Genomic DNA, 27,350 nt, shown 5'->3' with positions numbered 1-27,350 from the left:
GATTTTTTTTCTCTCTCAGGAGTATTGCTTTATTTGTAAGACTTCAGAAGAGTCAGGTTCTATTCTTTAATTTTTACAATGTTTGTGAGGTGTAGCAACGTGTGTTTTTGCTAGCATATATACATGTCTACAAGACCACAGGCTTAACCACAGAAAAAAAGTAAAGCTGGATTCTGTTGGGATGAACAATGGTTTCAGTAGACTTCAGTTCGCTAACTCATTTTTTTTTTATTATATCATATTGGAAAGAGAAAAAAGAGAAAAATTGATGACAGTGAGGAGATAGCAAAATTAAAGGTTCTGCTTCTATTTCTACTCTTCTGTGCAGTTTAGACAGTAGAACGAAAGGCAGTTTGATCCGTGATTGTTTGAACCTCACATGCAGGTCTTGACATTTGGCGGCAAGGCCTGCATGCTTATGACCTGCACAAATGTTCATTGCAAGCTGTGGCTTTTGCTGGCAGAAATGTGGAAATTGCGGACTGATTCTGTCAGACCACAAAAGGAACAGGGGGACAAGAGCTGTCCATTAAGTGGACATAAAACATGAGTTCATTGGACAGCATCTAGCTGTTTTCCTTTGAGATATGCTGTCCACTTATTTGCGTTATTGGTTGACCTTTCAGACTTTCAGGCAAAATCATTTATAAAGTATGATGAGTCTTTGAAGGTAAGTCTGGCTTAAATACCATCACAAAAAGAAAACAAAAATGGAAAGATTAGTTAGACTGGTAGTTACACAGGCTAGATTTTTGACAATGCAAGAGACTTTTTGAGGTCTTGACATGCTGTCTCTAGAATTTGGTAAAAGGAGTTGTATGTCCGTGTGTGTGTGTGTGTTTAATTAATTAATCCATTCATTCATTCATTTATTGGTTTTTGTGTCTACCCCAAAATGTGTGTTGTCACTAAATTTCAGGTAAATTTGAAGACAACTTATAGCCCACCCCTGACTGATTCTTCATATCCATATTGGATCCTTGTACAAGTATGCTTGAGGGTGTAGGTGTCATACAGCTTTGTTCTAAACGAGTTTTGTTTTGCACGCAGGTGATCAAGTGCACAGGTCGCCTGGTGATGAAGTCTGGGAGGAGACAGTTGGGGGGTAGCTCCCTCTTCAGCCCTTACCTGCTGGCCATGGGGGAGCCCATCCCCCACCCCGCCAACATTGAGATCCCCCTGGACAACAACACCTTTCTCAGCAAGCATGACATGAACATGCGCTTCACTTACTGTGACGACAGGTGAGACTAGGGCTTGTGCTCTGTGTCTGTGTCTGTGTCTGTGTGTGGGTGAGTTTGTGAGTGAGTAAGTTTGTCTGCGTGTGTGTGTGTGTGTGTTTCTGTATATCCACCTGTATGTGTGTGTGTGTCCGTGCACTTGTGTGAGTTTGTGAGTGAGTGAGTTTGTCTGCGTGTGTGTGTGTGTGTGTGTGTTTCTGTATATCCACCTGTATGTGTGTGTGTGTGTCCGTGCACTTGTGTGAGTTTGTGAGTGAGTGAGTTGGTGAGTTTGTCTGCGGGCTCGCGTGTGTTTGTGTGTGTGTGTGTGTGTGTGTTTCTGTATATCCGCCTGTCTGTGCATGTGTCTCTGTCTCTGTCTCTGTGTATAGCACTCACGTAACTGCCCAAGGTCTCAAGGCTTGTCTCTCATTGTACTGAATATATTTCTGGACTAAAAAGATTAAGCTCCAGACCAAGAACTTAGAAGAGAATGAAATAATACAGCTAGATCAACACATTTTCACAGATGCACATTTAAAACATGAGCAAAACCCCGCTTTGTGGTTTCAGATGGGCATAGGTCATGCCAAGTAATTCTTTGTTAGAAAGGGTAAAATACTATTACGAATCTCTGTTCCCACATCAACAAAGGATATCCTTTCATTCACATTAGTCCTTGCACTGCAGAAATATGCCCATCCTGCGCCTATCACCATTTATTCAAAAAACCTTCCTTCTATTCTCCGCTTGTGCTTTCTGCATTTGTAAAAAAAATGCATGCCTACATTAAGACAAAAAATAAAAATAAATTTAAAAAAACAGGAAAAAACAGCAAGTACATAAGGTTGAAAAGTAATCCTTCCTCTATTGTAAGCATGGATTTTCCCGGTGTTTGCGAATTGCAAACGAGGAGAAAGACCAAAACAGGAGAGGCATAGGGTTTCAATGACAGATTGTGTTCCTGTGGTTCTTTGTCTGAGCATGCACAGCTGAGGTTGAATACAGTTGGGGGCACAGTAAGGTCAAGAGGTTTCCAGTTTCACTCCCGTCGTTTGTCCCTCTCAGCTGTGGATCATTTTGATGGCCACTGTAACTTATAGGCTGTATGTGTGTGTGTGGGAGTGTTCGAGTGTTAGTGTGTCTTTAAGTGTGTGCGTGTGTGTGCGTTCTTGTGTGTGTGTGTGATAGATTTCCTCTGCATGTATGTGAATGTTTGTGTGAGTCTGTGTGGGCTGTTGTTTTATATGGTATCTGTTGTGCCAGTCACCAAATAACACTGTTTAGACATTGTGGACTTTCTTTTGGAATAAGGATAAACATCTTTGAAACATTCTCTTGAACATAACAAACCAATGCCTACTGTTTTTAATTTTACTTGCAGTAATATTTCTAACAAACATATTTTTTTTTTTATCAGAGTATGATAACAGATTTAACCTGAATCTGCATGTGTCATGGTTATTCAGGATTTGTTTTTTGTTTATTAATGTTATTGTATGATCTCTTTGGTAGCATTAAAACAGAATGCAAAAATGTTTCAAGGCTAGCACAGAAAACAGCTAAGATCTCAGAAATAAAGGGATGTAAGTGCTCATATAAGTCCTCAATATCTCCCACCCACCTTGTTATCAACCAGGTATTCAACACTGCATTATCTTCAACAATCCACTTGCAGACCTGTTTACCCTCCCGGATTGTCCGGAATTATTACGGATTTGGGGTCTAAATTCCGGTATTACGGAATACTACCGAAAATTCCGGAAATTCCGGTCGAGAGAACCTTTTTCTTGCGTGGAAATTCGAAGTCGAAATTGTGGTACATAGTCACCAGGCTGTGATTTCAAGGCTGACCGAAACAGCCTTTTCTGCGCATGTGCACAGCAAGGTATTTGTCGGATTCCGCGGATTTGAGATCGACATTGGTCCGAAAGGTAATATAGGGCCGATCTCTGTGGGGACGAAATGCCAACCAAAAAAGCGAAAGTTGGACAGAAATATCGGCAAAACTATTAAGTCAAGTGGCGATGTCTGGTGAAGTTTAAGAAGAGCGAACCACATTCATTTTGGTGATCAACTTGAGATCAGTGCAACAACAAAGCTAGTCAGTTACGAGTCACGTCGCGGCACGTGTCCCGAGGTTAGAGGCAGCATTAGTTTTAACAAAATGCAGTACACAAATGAACATGGAAACAAACAAAAACACGAAATTATGTTTGGCAAAACATGAGCCTGCTTCGCATCGAGTTTATTTGACCTAGGTCTCTACTTCCACAGAATCTCTCAGACCTGCGAACCGATCTCTCACTACGGTCAGTCGCGCCAGAGACATAGATGTAGGTCGAGTATGGTCGCGCTCATCAGTTACTTGGCTGTTGCCGAAATTCAAGTCTTTCCGAGTCTAAAACTGATCTCCATTAAAGGCAGATTAAGCCTCCCGTAAACCATCACAGATACGGTCAGGCTTTTACACACAGTACAAACACCCTTTCATTTAAACACTCACCAATTGAGAACATCCTAGGTGCCCTCCGTAAAGAGCGAACAATTTTCAAAGAATTTATTTTTGCGTGGTTTATCTTACCCCTGAGCCATCGTGAACCCGTGTGATCCAGTTTTCCCCCTTTTCACAATGCAGTCGTCATATCATTTGAATGCGACTCGACGTGAGCTTATCTACAATAGCACGTTTTTTATGCACGAAACAACGGCTGTGGTTCACAAGAACTCTAGCGATGGCTTTTGACTGTTGAGAGGAACGGCGATTTGCACTGATAAACCGGGCCGTCGTCTGCTACGACCCTTGCGTGACCCTGCTTCCGGGCTTTTCTTTTTTTAAACTTTCACAACTTCGAATTGTTCTGATCTTGTCTTGATGAAAAACGAATTCTTTTATGATTAAAGAATGTTTGTGTAACAAGCTGTCAATTTATTATTTAGATTTTAAAAGTTAGGTCTAGCGCAAAAACGAGGCGCCATTGTTCTTCAGGGCCAAGTCCACGAAAATAAATTCTTGGAAAATGTCTCACGCTCGACAGAAAGCAGCCAGGATGTTCCCGTTCGGTGAGCGTTCAAATGGAAGTATGCTTGTGCTGTATTTAGACGCTCGGGGAGCTCTGTGATGGTTTACGGGAGGCTTACTGTGCCTTTAATATTTCTCCAAAATAGCAAAGATCACAGTTCTTTGAACCGAAAAACTTACAACAAAATGTTTAAATGAAATAAACGAATCGGTCCTCTAAAATTAAAGGTAGCTTCTGGAGAGAGTTATTATGACTGGTTTTAATGCAGGATGTCTGATGTGACAGAATGTAAGGTGGTTTTGTTCACATGCATCTTCAAGTAACTGTAAATAGTCCAGGGGTGGGGGTGGGGGATGTTACAGGGGTTCCGGACCCCCCCCCCCCCCCTTGCTGTCAAAAAAGCAACCAAAAAAAACAACAAAAATTCAGTCTGTGGGGAAAAAACTAGACATTTTCTGTTTGTGAAATTGTTGTTGTTGTCTGGAGCAGATATCAATGAAGATAAATTGCCATTATTTAATACTAACTTTAAAAGAAATAATGAGTGGCTGCTGACACCAATTTATCATGTTTAAAATCAAGGATAAGCTACAAATTGTTTATAAAATAGCTAAAATTCTTCAGCCAGACCCCCCCCCCCCCCCCAACCCCTGGACCGCAGGTTGTACCCCCCCCCCCCTCCTCTAGCTCTCTTGCTCCGCCCCTGAATTCTGTGGTGTTTTTTGTTTTTTTTTAGATAAAGTAAACTTGTCTTAGTTAACTTGCATATTATATATCAGGTGTCGTGTGTTTGTGTGTGTGTGTCATCGAGCTTCTGTGTGTGTAGTACAATACTGTTAAACATGGTTATCAATTTTGTACTTGTTTTGCATGGTTTATGGTTGATAAAAAATATTACTCAAAGATGCCTCAAATTACGGAAAAGTACCAGCTGCATTCCTGATTTTCATTTTGGGGGGTAAACAGGTCTGCACTTGTTTAGAACTAAGCTTATTACTGTCTTATTCATTTTTGGAATTCCGGCACGCAAAACATTATGTCATGTATAATTACGTCATAGACAGACATTGCATCAAAGGATATTTGTAAACATCGTGCGAGCTAATTATAGAACACCCTGACGAAATATTGGTGAAAACGTGAAGGCTTGTTTTGGTTATTTTTTCCATATTTGTTTATATATATATATATATACGACATGCGCAACAAGAGTAAATGAGAGTTATTTGGAATCAATTTCTTGGCACAAAACAATCATTGAAATGAACGTATAACTTTCATCTTCAATATGAAGAACGAAAGCAGCATTATGAATTCATTTTCTGTGCAAAGAAAGGGGAAGGCATCTCAAATTTGCCATCAAAGTAAAAGGAGAAAAGAGCTTTTCTAACAAAGTAACATTTATTAAGTTCTTAGTGCTGTCATCCTAACAAAAGAAAGTTCCAGTGCTAAATTAAGATGAACTCATGAAGTGCACTGCATGTACAATGTAGCTAGCTCGTGCTTGTTCATGAGGAACTATGGGAGAGGGTTGGGATTTCCGTTCTATTTGGCTGAAGAGGAATGACAATCATAAGTGGCAAGGAAGGGTTCAGAAAATTGAGCAGTGCGTCATATGAGGGCTGAGTCGAATTGAATGGTCGTTGTATATAATTTTTTGTTTTGTTCTTCCCCTCCTTTTTTTAAACATTTTTTGGAGGGGGGGGGGGGGTGAAGGGGGGGGTGGGTGAGGCAAGGACATCTTTGTTGGGCGTTCAGTTGTAAATCTAATGTAAAAACTATAATTTGAAAAATATGAGTACCGTACTTTTCGGACTATAAGGCGCTGCCGTGTATAGGGCGCACCCCCTACTTTTAAAAATAAAACTGAAAAAATCCTAGAATAAGGCGATGCCATGGATAAGGCGATGGTGTCGTGCATAAGGCAACGGCATGAAAGAAAAAAACGAAGAAAAAAACGAAGAAAAAAAATGAGGAAAAACATCGTACGTAGGAAAAAAAACCAAAAAAAACATCAATGATCAAACATGGCGACCGCTCAAAATCGGCACAAAACACTGTTTCAAACAGAACGTCAGGGAAGAAGATCAGCGGTACCTCAATCGTCACTCGTTGTCGTCGTCGTCGTCACTCTCACTCCCAGAAAATCCAGAGAAATCTGAACCCTCAGAGTCTGAACAAAAGAAGATCATGAAAGCCGCTGCTGACATGGCACCCGAGCGGTCCCCACCCGTCTAAGTCGAGGCTCCAGCTGTGTCCTCATCTTCCGTTTTCAGTTCGGTATCGTCGCCTGCCATAGCGTTGTCGGCTTGAATTGTGTTCACTTAAATGGTTGTTAGTTGCTCATTGATTTCAAGTTCACAGTGCTCGTGAAACCTATTTTATCCGAGAATAAGGCGACCCCACGATTTTAAGTGAAAACAAGTCGCGTAAGGTGAAAATACAACATTTAGTCAAGCTGTCGAACTCACAGAATGAAACTGAACGCAATGCAATTTTTCAGCAAGACCGTATACTCGTAGCATCGTCAGTACACCGCTCGTGGCAAAGGCAGTGAAATTGACAAGAAGAGCGGGGTTGTAGTTGCGCTGAGAAGGATAGCACGCTTTTCTGTACCTCTCTTCGTTTTAACTTTCTGAGCGTGTTTTTAATCCAAACATATCATATCTATATGTTTTTGGAATCAGGAACCGACAAGGAATAAGATGAAAGTGTTTTTAAATAGATTTCAAAAATTTAATTTTAATCATAATTTTTATATTTTCAATTTTCAGAGCTTGTTTTTAATCCAAATATAACATATTTATATGTTTTTGGAATCAGAAAATGATGAAGAATAAGATGAACGTAAATTTGGATCGTTTTATAAAAAAAATAATTTTTTTACAATTTTCAGATTTTTAATGACCAAAGTCATTAATTAATTTTTAAGCCACCAAGCTGAAATGCAATACCGAAGTCCGGCCTTCGTCGAAGATTGCTTGGCCAAAATTTCAATCAATTTGATTGAAAAATGAGGGTGTGACAGTGCCGCCTCAACTTTTACAAAAAGCCGGATATGACGTCATCAAAGGTATTTATCGAAAAAAAGAAAAAAACGTCCGGGGATATCATTCCCAGGAACTCTCATGTAAAATTTCTTAAAGATCGGTCCAGTAGTTTGGTCTGAATCGCTCTACACACACACACACGCACAGACACACACACACACACACACATGCACCACGACCCTCATCTCGATTCCCCCTCTATGTTAAAACAGTTAGTCAAAACTTGACTAAATGTAAAAAAAAGAAAAAAGTATCGCCTTATAGTCCGAAAAGTACGGTACCTACTTGAAAAAAGTATGACATTACCCATATAGTATCATTAAATATTTTCAACACGTTTATCCTTCATAAAGATCTACTCAGAGCCACAAGCACAAAAACATGTGTAGCTTCTGAAAGCCAACAGTGCTCTGTAGTTCAGACAGTTTGCCTACGACTTTGAAGTGTGAAAAACTGCAAACATTGCTGTCCACTTGTTTGATCTCTGTAATACTCAGACATTACCTGCATGCTTTCTTCTTCTAGACTTTGTGTGTGTGTGTGTGTGTGTGTGTGTGTGTGTGTGTGTGTGTGTGTGTGTGTGTGTGTGTGTGTGTGTGTGTGTGTGCGCGCGTGCGTGTGCATGCATGCATGTGCGTGCGTGCAGACTTGCATGTGTTTAGAAAAATATGCTGTAAATTCAGAAGACAAAGCATAGACCCAGGAAGATTTTAGGCATCAAAGTGAGACAAGGAGAAATTAATGGCTATCACCCTCTTAGCTGAACTTTGTATAGGCTGGAAGTGGAGGGGTCAAACTGAGAAATGTATTGACGGACAATGACTTCGACTTACAAGTTTGCCATACATATTTTCTTTGGTCATTGTTTTCTGCCTACCTAGCTGGTTCAGAATGATTTGTGTCACAGGGATACATGTCTTGATGCACACGTACTGTGCACATACATGGACATACATAATCCTGTTGTAAAATATTGATCATGGTTTCACCACGTGGGCATACCTTGTTTTACGTGGCTATTGTCTTCACATCATTTCTGGTTTCAGAAGAACTTGTGATGACTAGAAATAGCTTACTTCCTTCCATGCTTTCTGTTTCGCTAAGTAAGCTACAATAAAACGCTGACCGTAATTTTCATATAGCGTTTCAGTCCAGTATTGTTCCGTTTCCTGACCCGGTATTTGCATGCACTGACCTTGCACTAACTGTTAAGTACGCACCCTTGTGTCTTTAGTGCATGGAGTGGTGTAGCTTGCACTATCTTTCTCATCAATTTTCTTTCATCAGATAATAGTACAACTGTCAGGGAAAATGTGCTGCCATCTGCCTCATTTATCATTGTCCTGTTTCAGAAGTACATGTGCATCTGAAATGTGGGTTCCTTGTGATAATATATGATATTAAAGGATTTGTTGTAAGAATTACCTCTGAGTTGGTCTGAAGGGAGTATTATAGTTATCTTCTGTTTCGTCTTTATCTAACGAGGCATTTGGCATTCAATATACATTCAGCATCGTTCTTTTCACTTATATGTATTCATTTTTAATGGAGAAATGTTCACAGAAGAAATAACTTCCCCTTTTATCTGTCCACTTCAGTGTCTTTTTGAGTTGTTAAACAGTGTATACTTGTGTATACAGGTGATCATGAAATATTTCAAAAACACTGGATAAAGTACTGCACACACAAAAAAAGGATTAAAAAAAGCTGCAGGAGACACTTGCCACTTCTCTACTGGGTTGCATTTTTTGTGTTTTCACTTGTATTTATTATTTCTTTCTTCACAAAATGTCCGAAGTCTTGCATGTCTTAAAGCGGGGCATCTCTTCACTTTTTCAAGTCAACAGGTTTTCAAAGCTTCAGATAGTTACATGTATAAAATAAAACAAAAAACCTAAAAAAAAATACATAAGTTCATGTACTTCAACACTCAAGATACAAGGATACTGATTTTGAGGGATTTTTCCCCAGTTTTTTTCTAATGAAACCTGTACCTCCTCCATCTTCAGATGATAATTATGTAATGCCTGTTTTAATTCTTTCTCAGTTTGTCTTTTTTTTTCTTTTTTTTTTTCCTTTTTTTTTTGGGGGGGGGGAGGATGGAGGTGGTTGAATGGGGGGGGGGGGGGGAACAAGTGTGTTACCTTGTAGCATAGCTGCTTCACTGGTAGATGGTACAATTGTTTTTCCCCTCTTATTTTCTCACTTCCACCCCCCCACCCCCCACCCTTAATTTGACAGAAATCAACCAGAAAGCACATTTCACAGCTAAGACACTGTATCAGATACCACTGCAGAAGTAATCCCCTGGGTTCCAATAACGAAACTTGAATGTGCTATTTGATTTGGAAAGAGCTAATTTCAGATATCATTTCAAACATTCAAGCTAGTTTTCTTCTCTTTGACTGATAGCATGTTCCTAAGACTGTATCAAATTTGCAGTTGGATCTGGATTTACTACTTTTTAATGTTGAGACGCAGTATCAAATTCTGCTGTTAGTTCAGGGGATTTTTAAGATACATCTTCACATGTCGACTTTCTTGTCTTGACTTTCCTCTTGGGTTTCCATGTGAAGATGACCTTCGGTTTGGCAGTGCAGTAAAGTTCCAATATCTGTCTCTTTTTATTGCTGAGGAGGTCTGTCTGTCTGTGTGTGTGTGTGTGTGTGTGGGGGGGGGGGGGGGGGGGCTGGTAGGGAGGGGAGAGGAGAGGGGGTGTCCTCATGCGTGCACCTTTGTGTGTCTGTGTGCACTGCGTCTGCCTCTCAAATCGTATCATTTACAAGAGCAAAATCAAGGCATGGTGTATAGTTTCTGTGCCCAGTAATTTGCTTGGATAAAGTTCTTCCAGATCAGGACAGGTGTGATCTAACCTTCAGCATCTGCAGCCTGTTATTGTAAAACGTCATAAATTTCCCCCTTCATTTCTAACTGAAATAATTTTGCTTTTCTTACTGGCTTTTTATATTTAAAATGCTGTGAACTTGTATTGGGATGTCTGTTACGGTCAGATGTGATTAAAAAAATGAGTTTTTGATGTCATGAACTAGAGCAAGATATGCTTGGTAATACAGTAGAACCCCCCTTTTAAGACACCCCAATTTAAGACTCCCTCCAGGAAAATCTAGGGTACGCATTCCTTCAGCTCACAGGAATTGTATATCTGCGCATCTGATGCTGATCCAGTACCACTAATATCTGCCCAAATGAATTTGTAGTCCGCATCTACAAGCGCCATCAGAACAATGGAGTAGAATCCTTTGTAGTTGAAGTATAGACTCCCACTCTTTGGGGGACAGCGTCTGGCCACGTGCTTCTCATCAAGTGCCCCACATGTTTTGGGAAAGTTCCATCTTTGGAAGAACTTATCAGCTACAGCGCGCCAATTCTCCGGAGTACTTGGGCAGACCAGCACCTCATCCACATATTCGTCAATAATGGCTTGACAGACATCTCTGACCACAAAGGACTGGGTGTTGTGAGGGACCCTCCATCCGAACTTCATCGAGGCATACTTGTTCCCAGAGGCAAGGTGGCGTAAAGTTAGGGCCAACTTCATGCCAGGCTCAAGCGGATCCCTGTAGAAGGTGTACTGCTTGGTTATCCTTGGACCCACTCTGGCCAGCAGCTCGTCGAACATCGCTGGAGATATTCGCAGAAAGTTGGTGAAGGATGCATGGTCCTCGTTACGGAGTTCCACCATTAGCTGGTCATACATGCCAAACTGCCGTCGCCTCTTGATCCATGGTCTCACCCAGTTCCTTCTCCCCCGTTCACCTCGTTCTCCTTCGTCTACTGGCACGCACCTGGTACAGTGTCAAATCGATGAGGTCATGCTGATGTTGGAGAACAGCTAGTTGGTATTCTCGTCTCAGCCTTACCGGATCTTCCATCTCTCGGATTACATGGACATCTGCTCACCAGGGAGTCTTGAGGAGTACTGGCGGTTTCCACCTGCGAACCCCATCTTTATATACCAATGCCCCATAAACGCTGCCAATACGCTTTTGTACGGCAGCTGTAAGTTAGAAACATGTTCAGTACGTTCTGTGGTCGTCCGGAACACGTTCAAAACGTCTACATACGTCAATATGCGTTGGAGATACGTTTGACATACGTTCAAAGCACGTTACTCATAGGTTAGAGATACGTTTTGGGTACGTTTACAATTATCTTGATGTACGTCGACGTATTAGTAACGTGTGTGAACGTGTGTCAACGATCGCATAACTTACCTATAACGTATGGCCCGCGTATGCGGGACGTATAAGCCATACGCTGGCATACGTCCGGAAATTTTGTGCATGTTCAAAATTTGTCGAGGACCTCGCCGTACGACGACATATACCAGCGTACTTCACCGTGTTCTTAACGTATACAAAACTTACCCATAACGTATTCTACGTATTCGCCAGATTTTTCATATGTCGGCATACGCTGGCTCATACGTCAAGGTGTGACAGGGCCATTACATAGCCACTGGTGAATTAACAGAGAGAAAAATAAAGAAAAAGGGTCATATAGGTTTTCGCTTCCATGGGAGGTAATCAGAACCTACCAAACAGACTGAGCCAGTAGCGTGACATATGTCGTGACAACCAGGTGACAGTATACGTAAAGTAGCGCGACATATGTCGCGACAACCAGCCTAAGGGTTAAGACCTTGTTTTCTCAGACTTTTTGTTCATAACCTGTGTAAAATGACTCCCATTTTAAAACTCCCTCCTATTTTAAGACCCGATTTTCTCAGATTGTTTGAGGTCTTGAAAGGGGGGTTCCAGTGTATACAAATAAAAAACGCTCGCGCTGGACCCGAGTACTCTTCAGACATTCACACACACACACACACACACTCTCTCCCTCACTCCTTCTCTCTCTCCCTCTCTCTCTCTCTCTCACACACACACACACACACACACACACACACACACACACTCACTCACTCACACACACACACACACACACACACACACACACACACACACACACACACACACACACACACACACACACACACACACACACACACACACACACACGCACACACTACCACATCTCCATTCTAAAACACGTCACGTTCCAAATCAAAAGACGACATTCTATTTTCTTACGTCACTTTTCTTGGTTTACGGTACCATTCGGCGGCTTTGCTACGAGTATGGCATAGTCTTGGTTTGCCGAGACCTTGCACCGTTCTATCAGACTGCCTGGCTGGCTGTTGCACCGCGAATTCCTCCCACCGCCAAGTCGATTTTTTGTGGTTTATTTCGCATTTAGGTCCCAGGTAACATTATGAAGTTTTAATACGATCAATCGGACCTATTATCAAGTTAGTGTATCAACTTTTGAACGAACTGCGCCCAGTAGTTTCCCAGCAATAAGCTGTTAAGTCGAGACACACACACAGACACACAATTAAAGTCTGCTGGACCCTTGTACTAGCGTACTCGGGGATAACAGAATCATTCTATCCTTACTGTAGAAATGTCAAGCTTGTGACTGCCTTAGGCACCAATGCTTCTGGGAATTTAACTCGAAAGGTTTGGGATTTACAGAAACTGCACAGATACAAAGTTGTAAGCGGAAAAAAACCCAACCCTGTTTAGATTTGAATTTCCCCAAATCGTTTAGTGTGTAGATTTGACCCTGTAGAGTCCCAAAAGCTCAAAAGGTAACATTCACTCAGTGTTAAAGGTGGTCGTCTACATTTTTGCTTTTTTTCAATAATGTTATGGTTAGATTTTGCTAAAAAGTTATGTCAGATGATGAATGAACCATGGGGAAAAAAGTTATAGAAAAAAAAAATATGTAAAAAAAGATTTTATTTTTGGGTAGCGTGACTCACGCTTCCAATATTTTGTTTTCTGTTTGCTGAGAACATGTGCTTTGCCTAAAAATACTGACCAATCAAATTCATGTCACTATGCTTATAGCCACGCCCAAACAAGTGCAGCAACAGTTTGACACTGGAGCGCTGTCCACGCTTTTTTTTAAACGCACGAAATGCACGGGATTTGAGAGGAGTTTTGCGCTTGGCATTTTCCAAATAAGGATATCCTACTATGAGTAGGATACTACGCTGGAATACTACAATGAATTTTCAAACGGCTACACTGGCTTCGTCTTTCCTGATCGAAAGGGGGTGTATTGTTGATAATTGTAGATAATAGACTCTGCATTTTAATGGTCAAATGGCGATTTCGGTATAAAAATGTAGACAAGGACCTTTAACCTGGCTACAATATTGTTGATAAGTAAATGTAATTCAAAAGTGTGTCACTAATCTTTATTGTTAAGACGTGGTACATGTATCAAATTTTGTTATTAGTTCAGAGGTTCAGTTTCAAACATTTTCACATGTCAACTTTCTTGTTATGTCGGCCTCTTGGATTTAAACAAAAGAACAATGAAAAGAAAATTGCTTGTTTCAGAGTGAGTGAGCTGCTGAACTACAGCAGCGATGAACTGTTGGGCAAGTCCCTGTACGACTACCATCATGCCCTGGACAGCGGTGTGGTGGAGAAGGCCTACAAGGACTGTGAGTTCGACGTCTTTAAGCTGTTTGTCTGTTAAATTAAACAGACCTCTTAAACTAAATTGTTCAATTAGATTGAATAATTTAAATTGAGTTCAATAACGGCTCTGTCAAAATTTCGTTGTCATCTGTTTAATTCCTTTTGTCTCCTCGGTTTCATTCTTTGTATGTCATCTGTAACTTTGTTACGTCCCCTTGTTTTATTCTTTGTATCATGTGTATTTTGTGTGTGTTTTCCCACTGAACTTATGCCAGAAACGTACTTTTGAAGAGTGTAGATGTGTTTCACAACCTACTTTTCAGGGTTTGGTGATTGAAGTTGTGAATGTCAGTTGTTTGCTACTCTTTCTCGTTTTATTCTGGTTCTCAAACAGAATGTCAGAAACAGAACCATAATCTCATTTCTTTTTAGATTTTGAGGCAAGTTCAGTAAAGGGCTTTTTGTTGTGTCCAGTTGCTAATCGGTGAACCATCCATCTATTTTCTGTGTCAGTGCTCGGCAAGGGCAAAGGTCAGACGATGACTGGCCAGTACCGTTTCCTGGCTCGTGGCGGTGGAATGGCGTGGGTGGTCACCCAGGCAACGGTCATCTACAACAACCGCAACCAAAAGGCTCAGTGGATTGTCTGTGTTCACTATGTGCTCAGGTAGATTTTGTTGGCTCGATCTGTCTATTTTTAAGGATGTTTGTTTTATTTGTACTTCTTCATGCAATATAGTGGTAGAGGGAGTGAGTGTGAGAGAGTGTGTGTGGCTTTGTTTGTGTGTGTTAAAGACCAAACACACTTTAAAGGCATGGCTTTTTGAATTAATGCTACAGAGACTGTTCTGACACCTGCAGTGTTTTCCACTGTACTTTTACCTAAGACTACTGCTCTGAATTCTGTTCACTTTCATGCAGTTTGTAGCTTTTAAACTTCCACAAAACCCTGACCAGCCATCATCATCCTCTCTCCTTGCAGCCACATTGAGCAGAAGGATCTGATCCTGTCAGACGTACAGCTGCCCATCCCCAAGTGTCTGCCGGCTGGTCTTCAGCTCAGCACCGAGTCCATCATCTCTCGCAAGACCGACGACATGGAGAAGGGATACTTCATCCCGCCTGAAATCCGTAACTCCATCAACAGTAAGTTCTCTCTCTCTCTTTCTCTCTGTGTCTCTCTCTGTGTCTCTCTCTCTCTCTCTCTCTCTCTCTCTCTCTCTCTCTCTCTCTCTCTCTCTTGATTAACAGGACAGGACAGTGGAACCCATTTTAGTGGTGATAAGGTGAGTAGGTAGTTTGTAGAGGTCAACTTTTTTGCAAAACTTCAGTGTTGATGGAAATTCAGTACATTTTGCTGCTCAGTATTATAACGTAAAAGAGAACAAATGATATTTTCACGAATTGTTGTGAATGTTTGTGTGTGCAGTGGTCAACAACGAGCCAGAAGATCTGTCCTACCTGGCCCCCAGAGCTGGAGATGCGTGCATCCCACTCAGCTTCCCTCCCTTCGAACAAGGTAAATTTTCCCTGCACGCATTGCACATTATTCTGTTGCTTTTCAAGACTTTGTTGTGAATTTAGTAACAGGATTTCTCACGCGCAGTTTCATTCTTTTCTTTCTTAGAACGTAAAGGTTAGTGCAAACTCTGTTTTCGCTTGAACAATAGTCATAGACATAAAATGAAATGTGCAGATGACACTCCCCACTGGAGAATTTCTTCACAATGCAGTTGAATACATGCAGGTTGAGAGAACTGTGCAGAAATGACCCCCTTTTTTTGGCTCACGAAGTGTAGCCTATGCGATCGTAACTTTGTCTGTCTGTATGTGCGTGCGTGCGTGCGTGTGTATGTCTGTGGTAGAAACTTTAACATTTCGTCATTTGAAGACGTCACATTATGGCGTAAGAGGGTTAGACGTCACGCGAAGGAATGTCTCGGTCATTGTTATTTTGAGCGGGCCGAGAGTAGTTGGCAGTCGTGTCTGTAAGTAGGCTACATGCAGACAGACAGATCTAGATCTAGTGTCTCGCTTTCTTGCACAGTGTCACCTATGCTTACTGTGTGTGTGTGTGTGTATGTGTGATGGAGTGATTGAGTTTGTGTTACTGTTTGTCGATTTCTTACGTGAGCCTTGAAGGCTTCGCCTCTTGTTTTTTTTGGCCTTGTCGATTTCTTACGGGAGCCTTGAAGGCTTCGCCTCTTGTTTAACTTTGATATTTGTTTTTGTGTGTTTTGTTTTGTTTTTAATCAAACTTTCCATAGACTCACCTTTCTTCTTTTTTGACTCACATGCGAAGCAAAAGTGAGTCTATGTACTCACCCGAGTCGTCTGTCCGGACGTCCGTCCGTCCGTCCGTCCGTCCGTCCGTCCGGAAAACTTTAACGTTGGATATTTCTTGGACACTATTCAGTCTATCAGTACCAAATTTGGCAAGATGGTGTATGATGACAAGGCCCCAAAAAACATACATAGCATCTTGACCTTGCTTCAAGGTCAAGGTCGCAGGGGCCATAAATGTTGCCTAAAAAACAGCTATTTTTCACATTTTTCACATTTTGTCTGAAGTTTTTGAGATTCAATACCTCACCTATATATGATATATAGGGCAAAGTAAGCCCCATCTTTTGATACCAGTTTGGTTTACCTTGCTTCAAGGTCAAGGTCACAGGAGCTCTTCAAAGTTGGATTGTATACATATTTTGAAGTGACCTTGACCCTGAACTATGGAAGATAACTGTTTCAAACTTAAAAATTATGTGGGGCACATGTTATGCTTTCATCATGAGACACATTTGGTCACATATGATCAAGGTCAAGGTCACTTTGACCCTTATGAAATGTGACCAAAATAAGGTAGTGAACCACTAAAAGTGACCATATCTCATGGTAGAAAGAGCCAATAAGCACCATTGTACTTCCTATGTCTTGAATTAACAGCTTTGTGTTGCATGACCTTGGATGACCTTGACCTTGGGTCAAGGTCACATGTATTTTGGTAGGAAAAATGTGTAAAGCATGTGAGTCGTATGGGCTTTGCCCTTCTTGTTTATTGATGGCCGCAGGAGCGGTCATCTATTGCAATGGGTTCGGAGATCTGACATGTCTCGTTTTGTTACTGTTCTCACGAGATCAGTTACAGTTTTCTCTCTCTCTCTCTCTCTCTCTCTCTCTCTCTCTCTCTCTCTCTCTCTCTCTCTCTCTCTCTCTCTCTCTCTCTCTCTCTCTCTCTCTCTCTCTGTATCAGTGTATGTATGTCTTTGTCTGTGTCTCCCTCTGAGTCTCTCCGCTTCTGTCTTTCTATGTCTGTCTCTGTCTATGTGTGTGTGTGTCTCGCTCTCTCTCGCTCTCTCTCTCCCATCTGACTCCTGGCACACAGGTCAAAGCAGAGGTTAACTTGAGTGCACGTGTACCTAGCAGGAGGGGGGTGATTCGGGTCAGAAGTGGGGTAAAGCACTTTGGTCTTCAGTCTTTGGGTTATAGCTTTCAGTGGAGAAGATGCCAACATGAAATTGCACTATGCTCTACTATTTATTGATGGCCGCCCTCTTTCTTCAATTAGCTGAGGGCGGTGAACATGTGTTGTTGTTTTTCCGTTCTCATGAAACATAAGTAATCAATTTATCCACTTGATTATATTCACAACAGGGACCTAACACTTTTCTTTGCATGATTTTATGCCTACAGATTTTCAAATACTCTGCAACACATGTAACCCAAATTCAACATGTGCCCGTACAATACCGCTTCTTTTATGAAAACATTGCTTCGGCCATGTTTGAAATGTTAGCAGTCCTATCTTTTAAGGATTTTTGGTCATCTTTCTCTGTTTGCTTGCACAGTGGGCATGGCTAGCAGAGAGGATGAGCGCACTTTGTCTTCTCCCCCGGCCCTGCTGGTAGTGGGCGGGCTGAAGAAGGAACCAGGCATGCTACCAGCAGTGTGTCGTACAAGAGACATGGCGTCCCTGAGCGTCCCGTCTCCTGCCTCCAACAACTCCACGGCCTCATCCTCCAGGGTGGGTGCACAGATTGATTTTTATCTTCTTCTTTGTTCATGGGCTGAAAGCCCCAGGTTCACTCATGCTTTTGCAAGAGTGGATTTTTATGTGTATGACCGTTTTTACACTGCCATTCAGGCAGCTCACGCCAATTTCAGGGGAATGGTTTTGTATGAGTTTCATTCATTGGTTTCTTTTTATCTTTCCTGTCCTTTTGCTTCGAGAAGAAATAAAAGAAAAACAGCATTCACTGATTCAGTGTGACCTAACAATGTGAGCAAAACATTTAAAGAAAATAATTGCAAGGTCTTCTTGTTCTTTTTCTTTTGCATTAACACAGGCACGCTTTCACATTTTACTGTGAAAGCGATTTTCATCTGAATTACGGAAAGAAAGTCAACTGTTTTCTCTGTTTGACAACATAGACAACATGACCATGCAATAAGAGTGAGTGAGAGTTACGCGGAACCTATCTCCTAGCCCCTGAGAGAATACAAAGCATTGAATGAACAAGCAGCTTTCATTCTCAATATGGCAGACAACCAATCTCCTAGCCCCTAAGAGAATACAAAGCATTGAATGAACAAGCAGCTTTCATTCTCAATATGGCAGACAACCAATCTCCTAGTCCCTGAGACAATACAAAGCATTGAATGAACAAGCAGCTTTCATTCTCAATATGGCAGACAACCAATCTCCTAGCCCCTGAGAGAATACAAAGCATTGAATGAACAAGCAGCTTTCATTCTCAATATGGCAGACAACCAATCTCCTAGCCCCTGAGACAATACAAAGCATTGAATGAACAAGCAGCTTTCATTCTCAATATGGCAGACAACCAATACAACAAACACTTCACACGCATGCTAATGCACTGTTATTTGACTTGTTACAGATGAGCAGCCCCCGGGACTATGTGCACGAGACAACCCCAGAGCTGATGATGACCATGGACAAGTTCTTCCAGGCCATGGACACCAAGGCTGACACCAGCAAGGATGAAATGGAGGTCAGCAAAACAAAACTCAAACAGCAGCTACAAAAACTTAAATATTTTTGACACCCTGACCCATCCCAGTCAACCCTCGCCCTGCTACGCACGAATAAGCGCTCAAGTTGAAACTGTACCCATCTGCTATTTTCTGTAAGATAACGTAACGAAACAAACGAGAAAAACAATGAATTGTTTTGTTTATCCCATATCCGACACCATCCAAGGCAACCCCTTTTCTGCCTTGCTCAAATGTGACAGCCTTTGGAAAAAAGGAGGACATAAGTCGCACATAACACTGTTTCGTTACGTGCTAAAGACCACCATCAAATGAAGATTTACTGATTTTTATATTTGAGCTTTTTAGACTTTGCAGGGTCAAATGTATCTATATACCAAATGGTTTTGTGAAATGATAAAACTGAACAGGATATTTTATCTACAAATTCTAATATGCCCCTTTTTCTTATAGGCTCTTACAAATAAGGGCTCAGCTTGAAACATTACACATCTCTTATAGGCTCTTACAAATAAGGGCTCAGCTTGAAACATTACACATCTCTTATAGGCTCTTACAAATAAGGGCTCAGCTTGAAACATTACACATCTCTTATAGGCTCTTACAAATAAGGGCTCAGCTTGAAACATTACACATCTCTTATAGGCTCTTACAAATAAGGGCTCAGCTTGAAACATTACACATCTCTTATAGGCTCTTACAAATAAGGGCTCAGCTTGAAACATTACACATCTCTTATTTTCTGTACATCTTCTTTAAAGGTTTCAAATGTCTTATCATTTCCTAATGTCCAGAACCTGTAGTTCTAGACCTCAATTGCCCTGACATTGTCATGGACTGTTATAAGAGGTGCAGAAACCTTTTCATCTCTTTAAAACTGCTGCAGAAGATGTGTTTCTCATCTTCACTGTGCATGTGTGTTTTTATGTGAGTGTTTGTGTGTGTGTGTGTGTGTGTGCACAAACATGTGCATGCATGTGCGCAAGTTCCTTGAGCTTTTGGGTCAAAGGAAGTACAAGCCGTATGTTCTGTTTTTGCAGGCTATTGACTTTGACTCACGTGCACCATACATCCCAATGAATGGAGATGAAGATCTGTGTCTGCTGGGTCCCACCCGTGACAGCATGATGACCCTGCAGAATGAAGTCGATCCAGGGTGAGGCCACAACTTCTGCCACAGGCATCTATTTCTGAAGTTCCCAATCTGAAATGCTTTTTGTCTGTCTTGGTTGCTTCTACAGTGGTACCTGTGATGCGAGGCCCCTCCTATTAGAAAGTACACTTTCTGTTGTCCCTTTGTCTATTATTTTGACCAAATATACTTGATATGACAGGCCTCCTCCAATGTAGGGGCACATTTTGGCTGGTCCTAAGGGTGTCCTTTCACCACAAGCACCGCTGGATTACAAGACCGTTAGATTTTCACCTCTCCTTTGAATAGAGCCGAGCTTCTTCAGAGTATTAGATAACCCCTGAAGATTGAAAAGTGACTTGCTCATCGTTAGGGATAACCAGTGCATAATGGAGCAGTCTCCCCATGACTTATCTAAAATCATGCTGTGCACATATTTTCCCTCTCTGTTCAAAGCATTTGTTTCAAATTCAGAACACGTGAACTCATTCAGAGATTTAATAGTTACAAAAGAAAACAAGCATAATTCAAGTGCCTCTTTACAAACTTTTCATCAGATTATGACTGTCTCTTTGCAGACTTTACGGCAAGACAGAGCACGTCTTCAAACCCAAGACAGAGGACTTGTTTGAGGAGCCCGCTCAGCCACCCAAGCCCAGCATCCGGGACATGATAGGTGGCAGCACTGCTGTGGCAAGCATCGAGCGGCCACCAGACACCATGTTCCAGCAGATAAAACGGCCCCTGGACATGAATAGTTTAGAGAAAGGCCCTCCTGCCCACAAGATTCAACGTGTGAGACACAGGCAGCTACACACAGTCCCAACACGTAAGTTTTACAGAAATGTGTAGGATTAGGGAAGGAGAGAGATTGCAGCACCGACTGGTGGTTGTATGTGTGGATTTATTCTTATTCTTAAGCCATTTATCTGTGTCTGGAATGTGCAAACATTTTTATGTAGTAATCAATGTGTTATTGATTGAACATTTTGTTACAAATTCAAGCGAGAAGGAGAAAGAGAGAGAAAGAGAGAGAGAGGATGGCTTGTTTGGATAGACAAGTGCATATATATTTCATGTCAGACAGACATAACTCATGCATGCATTAACTCTCAGCTGGATAGAGAGAGTTTGTGAGAACAGAAATCATGTGGTAGATTTTGGCTTCGCTAACTAATCTTGTTCTTTGAATGATGTTTTAGTGATGGAGAGCAAAGAAAGCGTTCTCCGCAACTTACTTCTCAAGGGGGAGGATCCCAACGGGTACAGAGTCATGTCACCAATGGCACCGGACATGGCATTCAACAAGGTCTTTTTTTTTTATATATATATACAGTGTGATCATGTCTTAAATGGGAGGATAATTTACAGAAGTTTTTGACAGAAAATCTGAAAAACTAGGGTCTTCGAAAGGGGGGTTCTTAAAACAGGGGGTTCTGCTGGAATGCATTCCTTTTTGGTCTAAAAAATATAGCACAAAGCATCTAACCTCATTTTTGAGTTGGGCTAGTTCTTCTTCTTCTTCGTTCATGGGCTGAAACCCCCACGTTCACTCATGCTGTTTGCACGAGTGGGTTTTTACGTGGATGACGGTTTTTACCCCGCCATTTAGGTAGCCATACGGCGCTTTCGGGGGAAGCATGCTGGGTATTTTCATGTTTCTATAAGCCACCGAACTCTGACATGGGTGACATGATCTTTTCCGTGCGCACTTGGTCTTGTGCTTGCGTGTACACACGAAGGGAGATAAGGCACGAGCAGGTCTGCACATAAGTTGACCTGAGAGATTGAAAAAATCTCCACCCTTAACCCACCAGGCGGCCGCGGCCAGGATTTGAACTCACGACCTTCCGATTAGGAGGCCGATGTCTTATCCACTAGGCCACCGCGCCCGTCAAAGGGCTAGTTCAATCAAAGGATATAATCGTGACTGTGTAGTTAGAAATATGAGACTTGATCGCATGAAGCTTCCTGTCTTACTTACTAAGCTGAAAATGTGTCCGTAACACGAACATCTTATTCCAAAGTTGGTATGATTAATGAGTTCGAAGTCAGTAAGGAAATGAAAAATCATACAGTGTCTGTGTAAGAAAAAAAATACGTTTTTTTTTCTAGATCCAAGAGGTGTTAGTAATGTGTGAGTATAAAATACTGTGGATTTCACTGATTCATTTCCCTATTTCCATGATCATATTCTTTTGTGTTTTTGACACATTGTAGCAAATTAAATTGCAATTATATGTATCGGGTTTTGTATATTTGCTTCTCACATTTTTGGATTGATAGTCTTAGATCTTGTTTATACACGGAGACATAAAAATGTGCTGGAAATACACAGATGTATCTCTTTCTGCTAAACTAAACTTTTTACCTTGTTTGTGTTGCAGAGAATTTCCAATAACAATTTTCGGACACCACTGCAGCTTCTGACTCAGCGAGACTGCGAGGTGAACGCCCCCACAACGCACGACGGTGAGGGTCTTCTGCAGGGTCAGGACCTACTCAAGGCACTGGAGCTGGACATTCTCAGAACCCCTCGCTAAGGGGATCCGCTTCACTCTCTCGCTCCTTTGGCAGGACTCGGAAATGTGGGCCCATCTCCCGACTGGTTGGGGGAGAAACTTGCCTGTCGCGTGTAGCTACTGAGCCGTCAGTGCATGATTTGACATTGTAGCCAAGTGTAGAAGCACAAAAATACTTCACCTTGCATTTTCGCGTAGACTGCCTTATCATATGGATCTATTGTAATGTTAAGTGTAACGAGTACAAGAATTTTTTTTTGTTTTGTATTTTTGTTGCGTTGACGGTTTGGACTTTTGGTTGCTGTTACCGGTGGTACTGGAGTTTTGTTTTAGTTTTGTTTACATTTCTCTGTTCAGCTTCGTTCAGAGTGATAAACAAATTGGTTCACGTCCCAAATTGGTGATGTATTGTTTTAGTGCTGTGTTCACAGTATATTAATCTTGTATCAAGCATGTTGTGTAGTTTGACAGCTATGTTTTATTTAATGTTGTGTCTTGCTAAAAGTGCATCTTGTTCGTGTTTTTGCAGCATAATTGTGTACACTTTTCATGAACACAAACAGTTTTGAAAAAACAAAGAAAAACAAAGGGAAAAAAATCTATTATTTTGAACATGATTTTTGCTCCTTTAAACAAAAACTGAAGTAACATTTCAGACTGCCTAGTGTTATCATTTTAAAATTTTTTTATATTACCTTTATTTTTTAAGTTCAACTGCATCTTAGTGTAATATCTGTATATTTGTATTAAATACAATGTCAATGTAGTAACGTTGTTTAATTGACTGTGCAGAAGAAATAACATGATCCTGGACTGTAGTGCTGCAGTACGTGTACAAACACTATTACTTGACTGCCTGATCATCTATGTAATCATTGTAAGTTAAAAAAAATTAAACTAGCAGAAATGACTTCATGGAGCACTGCAAAACATAGATTGAGTAAGTATTGTATGTTTTTAACTGCAGCAGATTTTTTGTTGGTACAGTATTCATCACCGTCTTTTTTCACGTAATTTTAGAACGGTGCTTTTTTCTTCATGGCCACAGATGTGGTTTCAAAGTCATTTGTTAAGAGTAGTGTGTTTGTGAAAGATGTACACATTAGTCAGTCTACATAGGGAGGAAAAAGGATGGGAGCGATAGATATTTGTGAACAGTTTTAGTAGGTAATGCTGTGTAATATGTGACACTGTATTTGTAACCAGATTTTCAAGGGCCCCCCGCGGGTTAGGGGGAGTCCCATATTGGTTGGGACGAGAAAGAATTTACTCGATGCTCCCCAGCATGTCGTAAGAGGCGACCAACGGATTCTGTTTCTCCTTTTACCCTTGTTAAGTGTTTCTTGTATAGAATATAGTCAATGTTTGTAAAGATTTTAGTCAAGCAGTATGTAAGAAATGTTAAGTCCTTTGTACTGGAAACTTGCATTCTCGCAGTAAGGTAATATATTGTACTACGTTGCAAGCCCCTGGAGCAAATTTTTGATTAGTGCTTTTGTGAACAAGAAACAATTGACAAGTGGCTCTATCCCATCTCCCCCCTTCCCTCCGTCGCGATATAACCTTGAATGGTTGAAAAGGACGTTAAACACCAAATAAAGAAAGAAAGAAAGATTTTCAAGGTACTTTCATTTAGCATAGCTTCACAATATTCTTAAATCATGCATGCCATTTGCTTGGTTATGGAGCAGTTTAGTGCATAATTACAAATGTATTATAAGTGATTGATAGTTTTTTTGTGCAGATTTTCCCCCAGTGGGGCACTGCGGTTATGAAATTAAAGGCCCCTCCTGTTTTTGGAACCGCAGGAGCTTTCTAGTTTGCTGTTAGGTAGATTTTTGGTTCCTCTTTCCTGTCATGCTCTCTTTTTCTTCATGAATTCTTTTCTTTTTTCTGCCTTCTTGCTCATTCACCTGTATTTTTTCCAAAAATCTCTTCTCTTGCCGCTTGTCTCGCGATTCATGTATAGTTTAATCTGTTAGTGTTCTGATGTAAGTCCAGCAGTAGATAGGTTAAGCCTATTTTAACATACTGGAAACTGGTAATCTTCCAGTAGGTATTAATTTAGTTTTACTAAAGCCTGCTGGGACACAAGTAATGGGTTAGTGCATTTGTAAACAGGAATCGCTTGACAAGCGGCCCCCTTCATCCCCCCCTTCCTCGTCCTGATATGGCTCTGCGTAGTCGGCTGGACGTTAAGCAACAAATAAACAAACAAACAAACAAACATTGTGCAGATTTTCTTGAAGGCTTTTTGATGATAGGATGTTAGTGGAAAGTAATCAATACGTAACATGTTGCCATTACAAATCTTATGCTATTTAGTGTGTTTTGGAGCTTGAGAAAAGATTTAACAAGTGAAACGATCTGGTCTTTGAAGCTTATCACAAGGCTTTGTCTCTTCTCTCTTCTTTCTAAACTCCCAGCATACCCACTTCTCACTGGACTTTTACTTGTTTGTTATCTTGTCTACTGTAGATAACAGATTCAAGTTTTTTCTCTGTTCATAGTATATGCATTTTGCCATGTTTGGCCTGAATTTGTCGACTACTTATGAATCACCAGAATATATCCTTTCCTTTTTGCATGTGTTTAATGTTTCATTGTTTGTGTTGTCTGTTTGGTTCATTGGTTCTTTATTGTCTATTGTTTGCTGTATTTTGCCTTTTGTACTTACCTGTTCAATTTTTTTAAATTCTCATTTATGCTCTCGTCAAATTTTGGCTTGTTTACTAAACAGTATCCTCCCGTCATTTTTTGTGTTATGTTTTGTTAAGAAAGTGCCTTTTTATTTTGCTTTTTATCCAGACTGGTTTTTGGAATACTGAAGACGGAGAGATATGTGCGCTTTTGTTTCTGACGCCAGAACTTTATAGTTGTGTAGCATGTTATGACCATGGCTTTTTTGTTTTTGTCATTGTTTCGTCTTGTTTTTATCTTAAGATGTCTTCTTGACTACTTTAAAGTGCATAACAGAAAAAGTTTGTCTTGGCTAGTATTTGTTATATCTTTATTCTAGATTCAAGCTTTGCAAATAATAACATTGTTACACATTCATCATGAGCAAAGTTGAAGCTGTTGAGACTTAATGTAAGATTTTATTCTCTCCATATGGGAATTTGTTTGACATGATGTATTATTGCTATCTTTTTAGTTGAGAGATGATAGATTTTTAACCGTGTACAGCAAGTTAGACACATCAATGTGCATTGCAGCAGATAATGGCTCAGATTACAATTTGCACCAGATAACTGATGGCAAATGGAAATCTGTATACTTTTTTTTTTTTTAAAGAAATGATACTCCTTGAGCTTGACTTAGTGTAATCTAATGTTGTTTTGTCACGTGGCCTTATATGTTAATGTGCATATATACTTGTATGTGTCTTATTGATGCAGGTTCAAGATTGAAGAAAATCCCAAACAGATGCATGCATCTTTATCTTGCCAGGCTGTGAATGTTTTTATTGTGAAACTCAAAGTTTCAGATAATGTGAAGTCAATAATTATTGTCATCTAAATTAAAAATAATGGTGCCCTAATTGTTACAGAAAACTTTGAGATCCACCACAAAAATAACCCCCCGCGGGTTAGGGGGAAGAATTTACCCGATGCTCCCCAGCATGTCGTAAGAGGCGACTAACGGATTCTGTTTCTCCTTTTACCCTTGTTAAGTGTTTCTTGTATAGAACATAGTCAATGTTTGTAAAGATTTTAGTCAAGCCGTATGTAAGAAATGTTAAGTCCTTTGTACTGGAAACTTGCATTCTCCCAGTAAGGTAATATATTGTACTACGTTGCAAGCCCCTGGAGCAATTTTTTGATTAGTGCTTTTGTGAACAAGAAACAATTAACAAGTGGCTCTATCCCATCTTCCCCCCTTTCCCCATCGCGATATAACCTTCGTGGTTGAAAAGACGTTAAACACCAAATAAAGAAAGAACCACAAAAATAACCAAGTAACATGTGATTGAAAAAAAAAATCAGCAGCATAGTTGATGCTCCGGTGATTGTTTGTTATACAGTTTATAACAGATACCCAGAAAGGCAGGATGAAATATAACTTGTCATATGAATGTTGAATATTGTTTGTTTTCTCTGTTACATGTATAAATCATTGTTAAGTGTAAACCGTACATGCTGTACATGAAATAAAGATATAGAACGCCCTGTTTGTGTGTGTGTGTGTGTGTGTACATGTAATTGACAAAATCCGGGTCAAGAAAACTGAAGAAAAGATAGTAACAAAAACACTGCAAGTAAAGATGATGCCCCTAATGGTTTTACTGTGAGGGCGTTAAACATTACTTATGAGATGCACTTTGGTGCCACTTTGAGTAATAATGCTTCAATAATGCTTCAAGGTACTGAACTTGTCAAATCCAGGTGCACGGAGCCCCTGGGGCTTTTAGTCATACCTCAGGCAGCTATCCGTTAGAAGAACTACCAAGTTTCATTGACTTGCACCCAAAGAGTCAAGAACTGCGATTTTTTTACAAATTAATTTCGTACTCGGACCCGGCTGGTCTTGACCTATTTTTGGATCTAAATTTAGATCAGGTAGATCACCACATCATGCACAAAAAGACACGTCACTAGCAAACTATGTCAGACGTCATCATGAGTTTGTGTAAAACAAAATCGAGGCCGGAATCACTCAGTTGAATCGAACTCCGACCAAACACCACGTAATAACTAGGTTAATTTATGCACTCGCGTGAACAAGAAACAGTCGAGCTTCACAGATGTCGTCGTTGGGTAGTTTTGGGTTTGTTTTACTACCATAGGAGGATTTTTGATCTGTAAATGCACTCAGCTGCAACAAAAACGCAAAACGAAGGCTGTGAGCTGCACTGTGCCTTTCAATAATGCTTCA

The 27,350-nt window shown here is 40.7% G+C and overlaps 2 protein-coding genes across 4 annotated transcripts in view; one reads left to right on the top strand and one right to left on the bottom strand.

Moving 5' to 3' along the window:
- The window catches only part of LOC138953105 (hypoxia-inducible factor 1-alpha-like), a 78,761-nt gene extending 52,117 nt beyond the window's left edge, over window positions 1-26,644 (top strand). For all 3 annotated transcript variants that reach the window (XM_070324889.1, XM_070324888.1, XM_070324890.1), the window contains exons 5-15: window positions 1,051-1,244; window positions 13,725-13,831; window positions 14,322-14,475; window positions 14,791-14,954; window positions 15,238-15,327; window positions 17,654-17,829; window positions 18,707-18,820; window positions 19,862-19,977; window positions 20,532-20,782; window positions 21,156-21,262; window positions 22,341-26,644. In XM_070324889.1, the coding sequence (XP_070180990.1) occupies window positions 1,051-1,244; window positions 13,725-13,831; window positions 14,322-14,475; window positions 14,791-14,954; window positions 15,238-15,327; window positions 17,654-17,829; window positions 18,707-18,820; window positions 19,862-19,977; window positions 20,532-20,782; window positions 21,156-21,262; window positions 22,341-22,496 (1,629 nt within the window). In that variant the 3' untranslated portion in view covers window positions 22,497-26,644. The remainder of the gene's footprint in view (window positions 1-1,050; window positions 1,245-13,724; window positions 13,832-14,321; window positions 14,476-14,790; window positions 14,955-15,237; window positions 15,328-17,653; window positions 17,830-18,706; window positions 18,821-19,861; window positions 19,978-20,531; window positions 20,783-21,155; window positions 21,263-22,340) is intronic.
- LOC138952551 (putative nuclease HARBI1) lies at window positions 10,317-11,578 on the bottom strand. Its single transcript, XM_070324234.1, has 2 exons — window positions 11,529-11,578; window positions 10,317-11,099 (listed from the first exon to the last, which is right to left on the bottom strand). The coding sequence occupies exons 1-2, from the start codon at window positions 11,576-11,578 to the stop codon at window positions 10,418-10,420; spliced, it is 732 nt and encodes a 243-aa protein (XP_070180335.1). The 3' UTR covers window positions 10,317-10,417.
- Window positions 26,645-27,350: the final 706 nt, after the last annotated feature.

This window comes from Littorina saxatilis, linkage group LG17 (genome assembly GCF_037325665.1).
Source record: "Littorina saxatilis isolate snail1 linkage group LG17, US_GU_Lsax_2.0, whole genome shotgun sequence".
Taxonomy (NCBI): Eukaryota; Metazoa; Mollusca; class Gastropoda; order Littorinimorpha; family Littorinidae; genus Littorina; species Littorina saxatilis.
The sequence above is the reverse complement of the archived record's forward strand: the minus strand, read 5'-3'. Positions and strand labels throughout refer to the sequence as shown.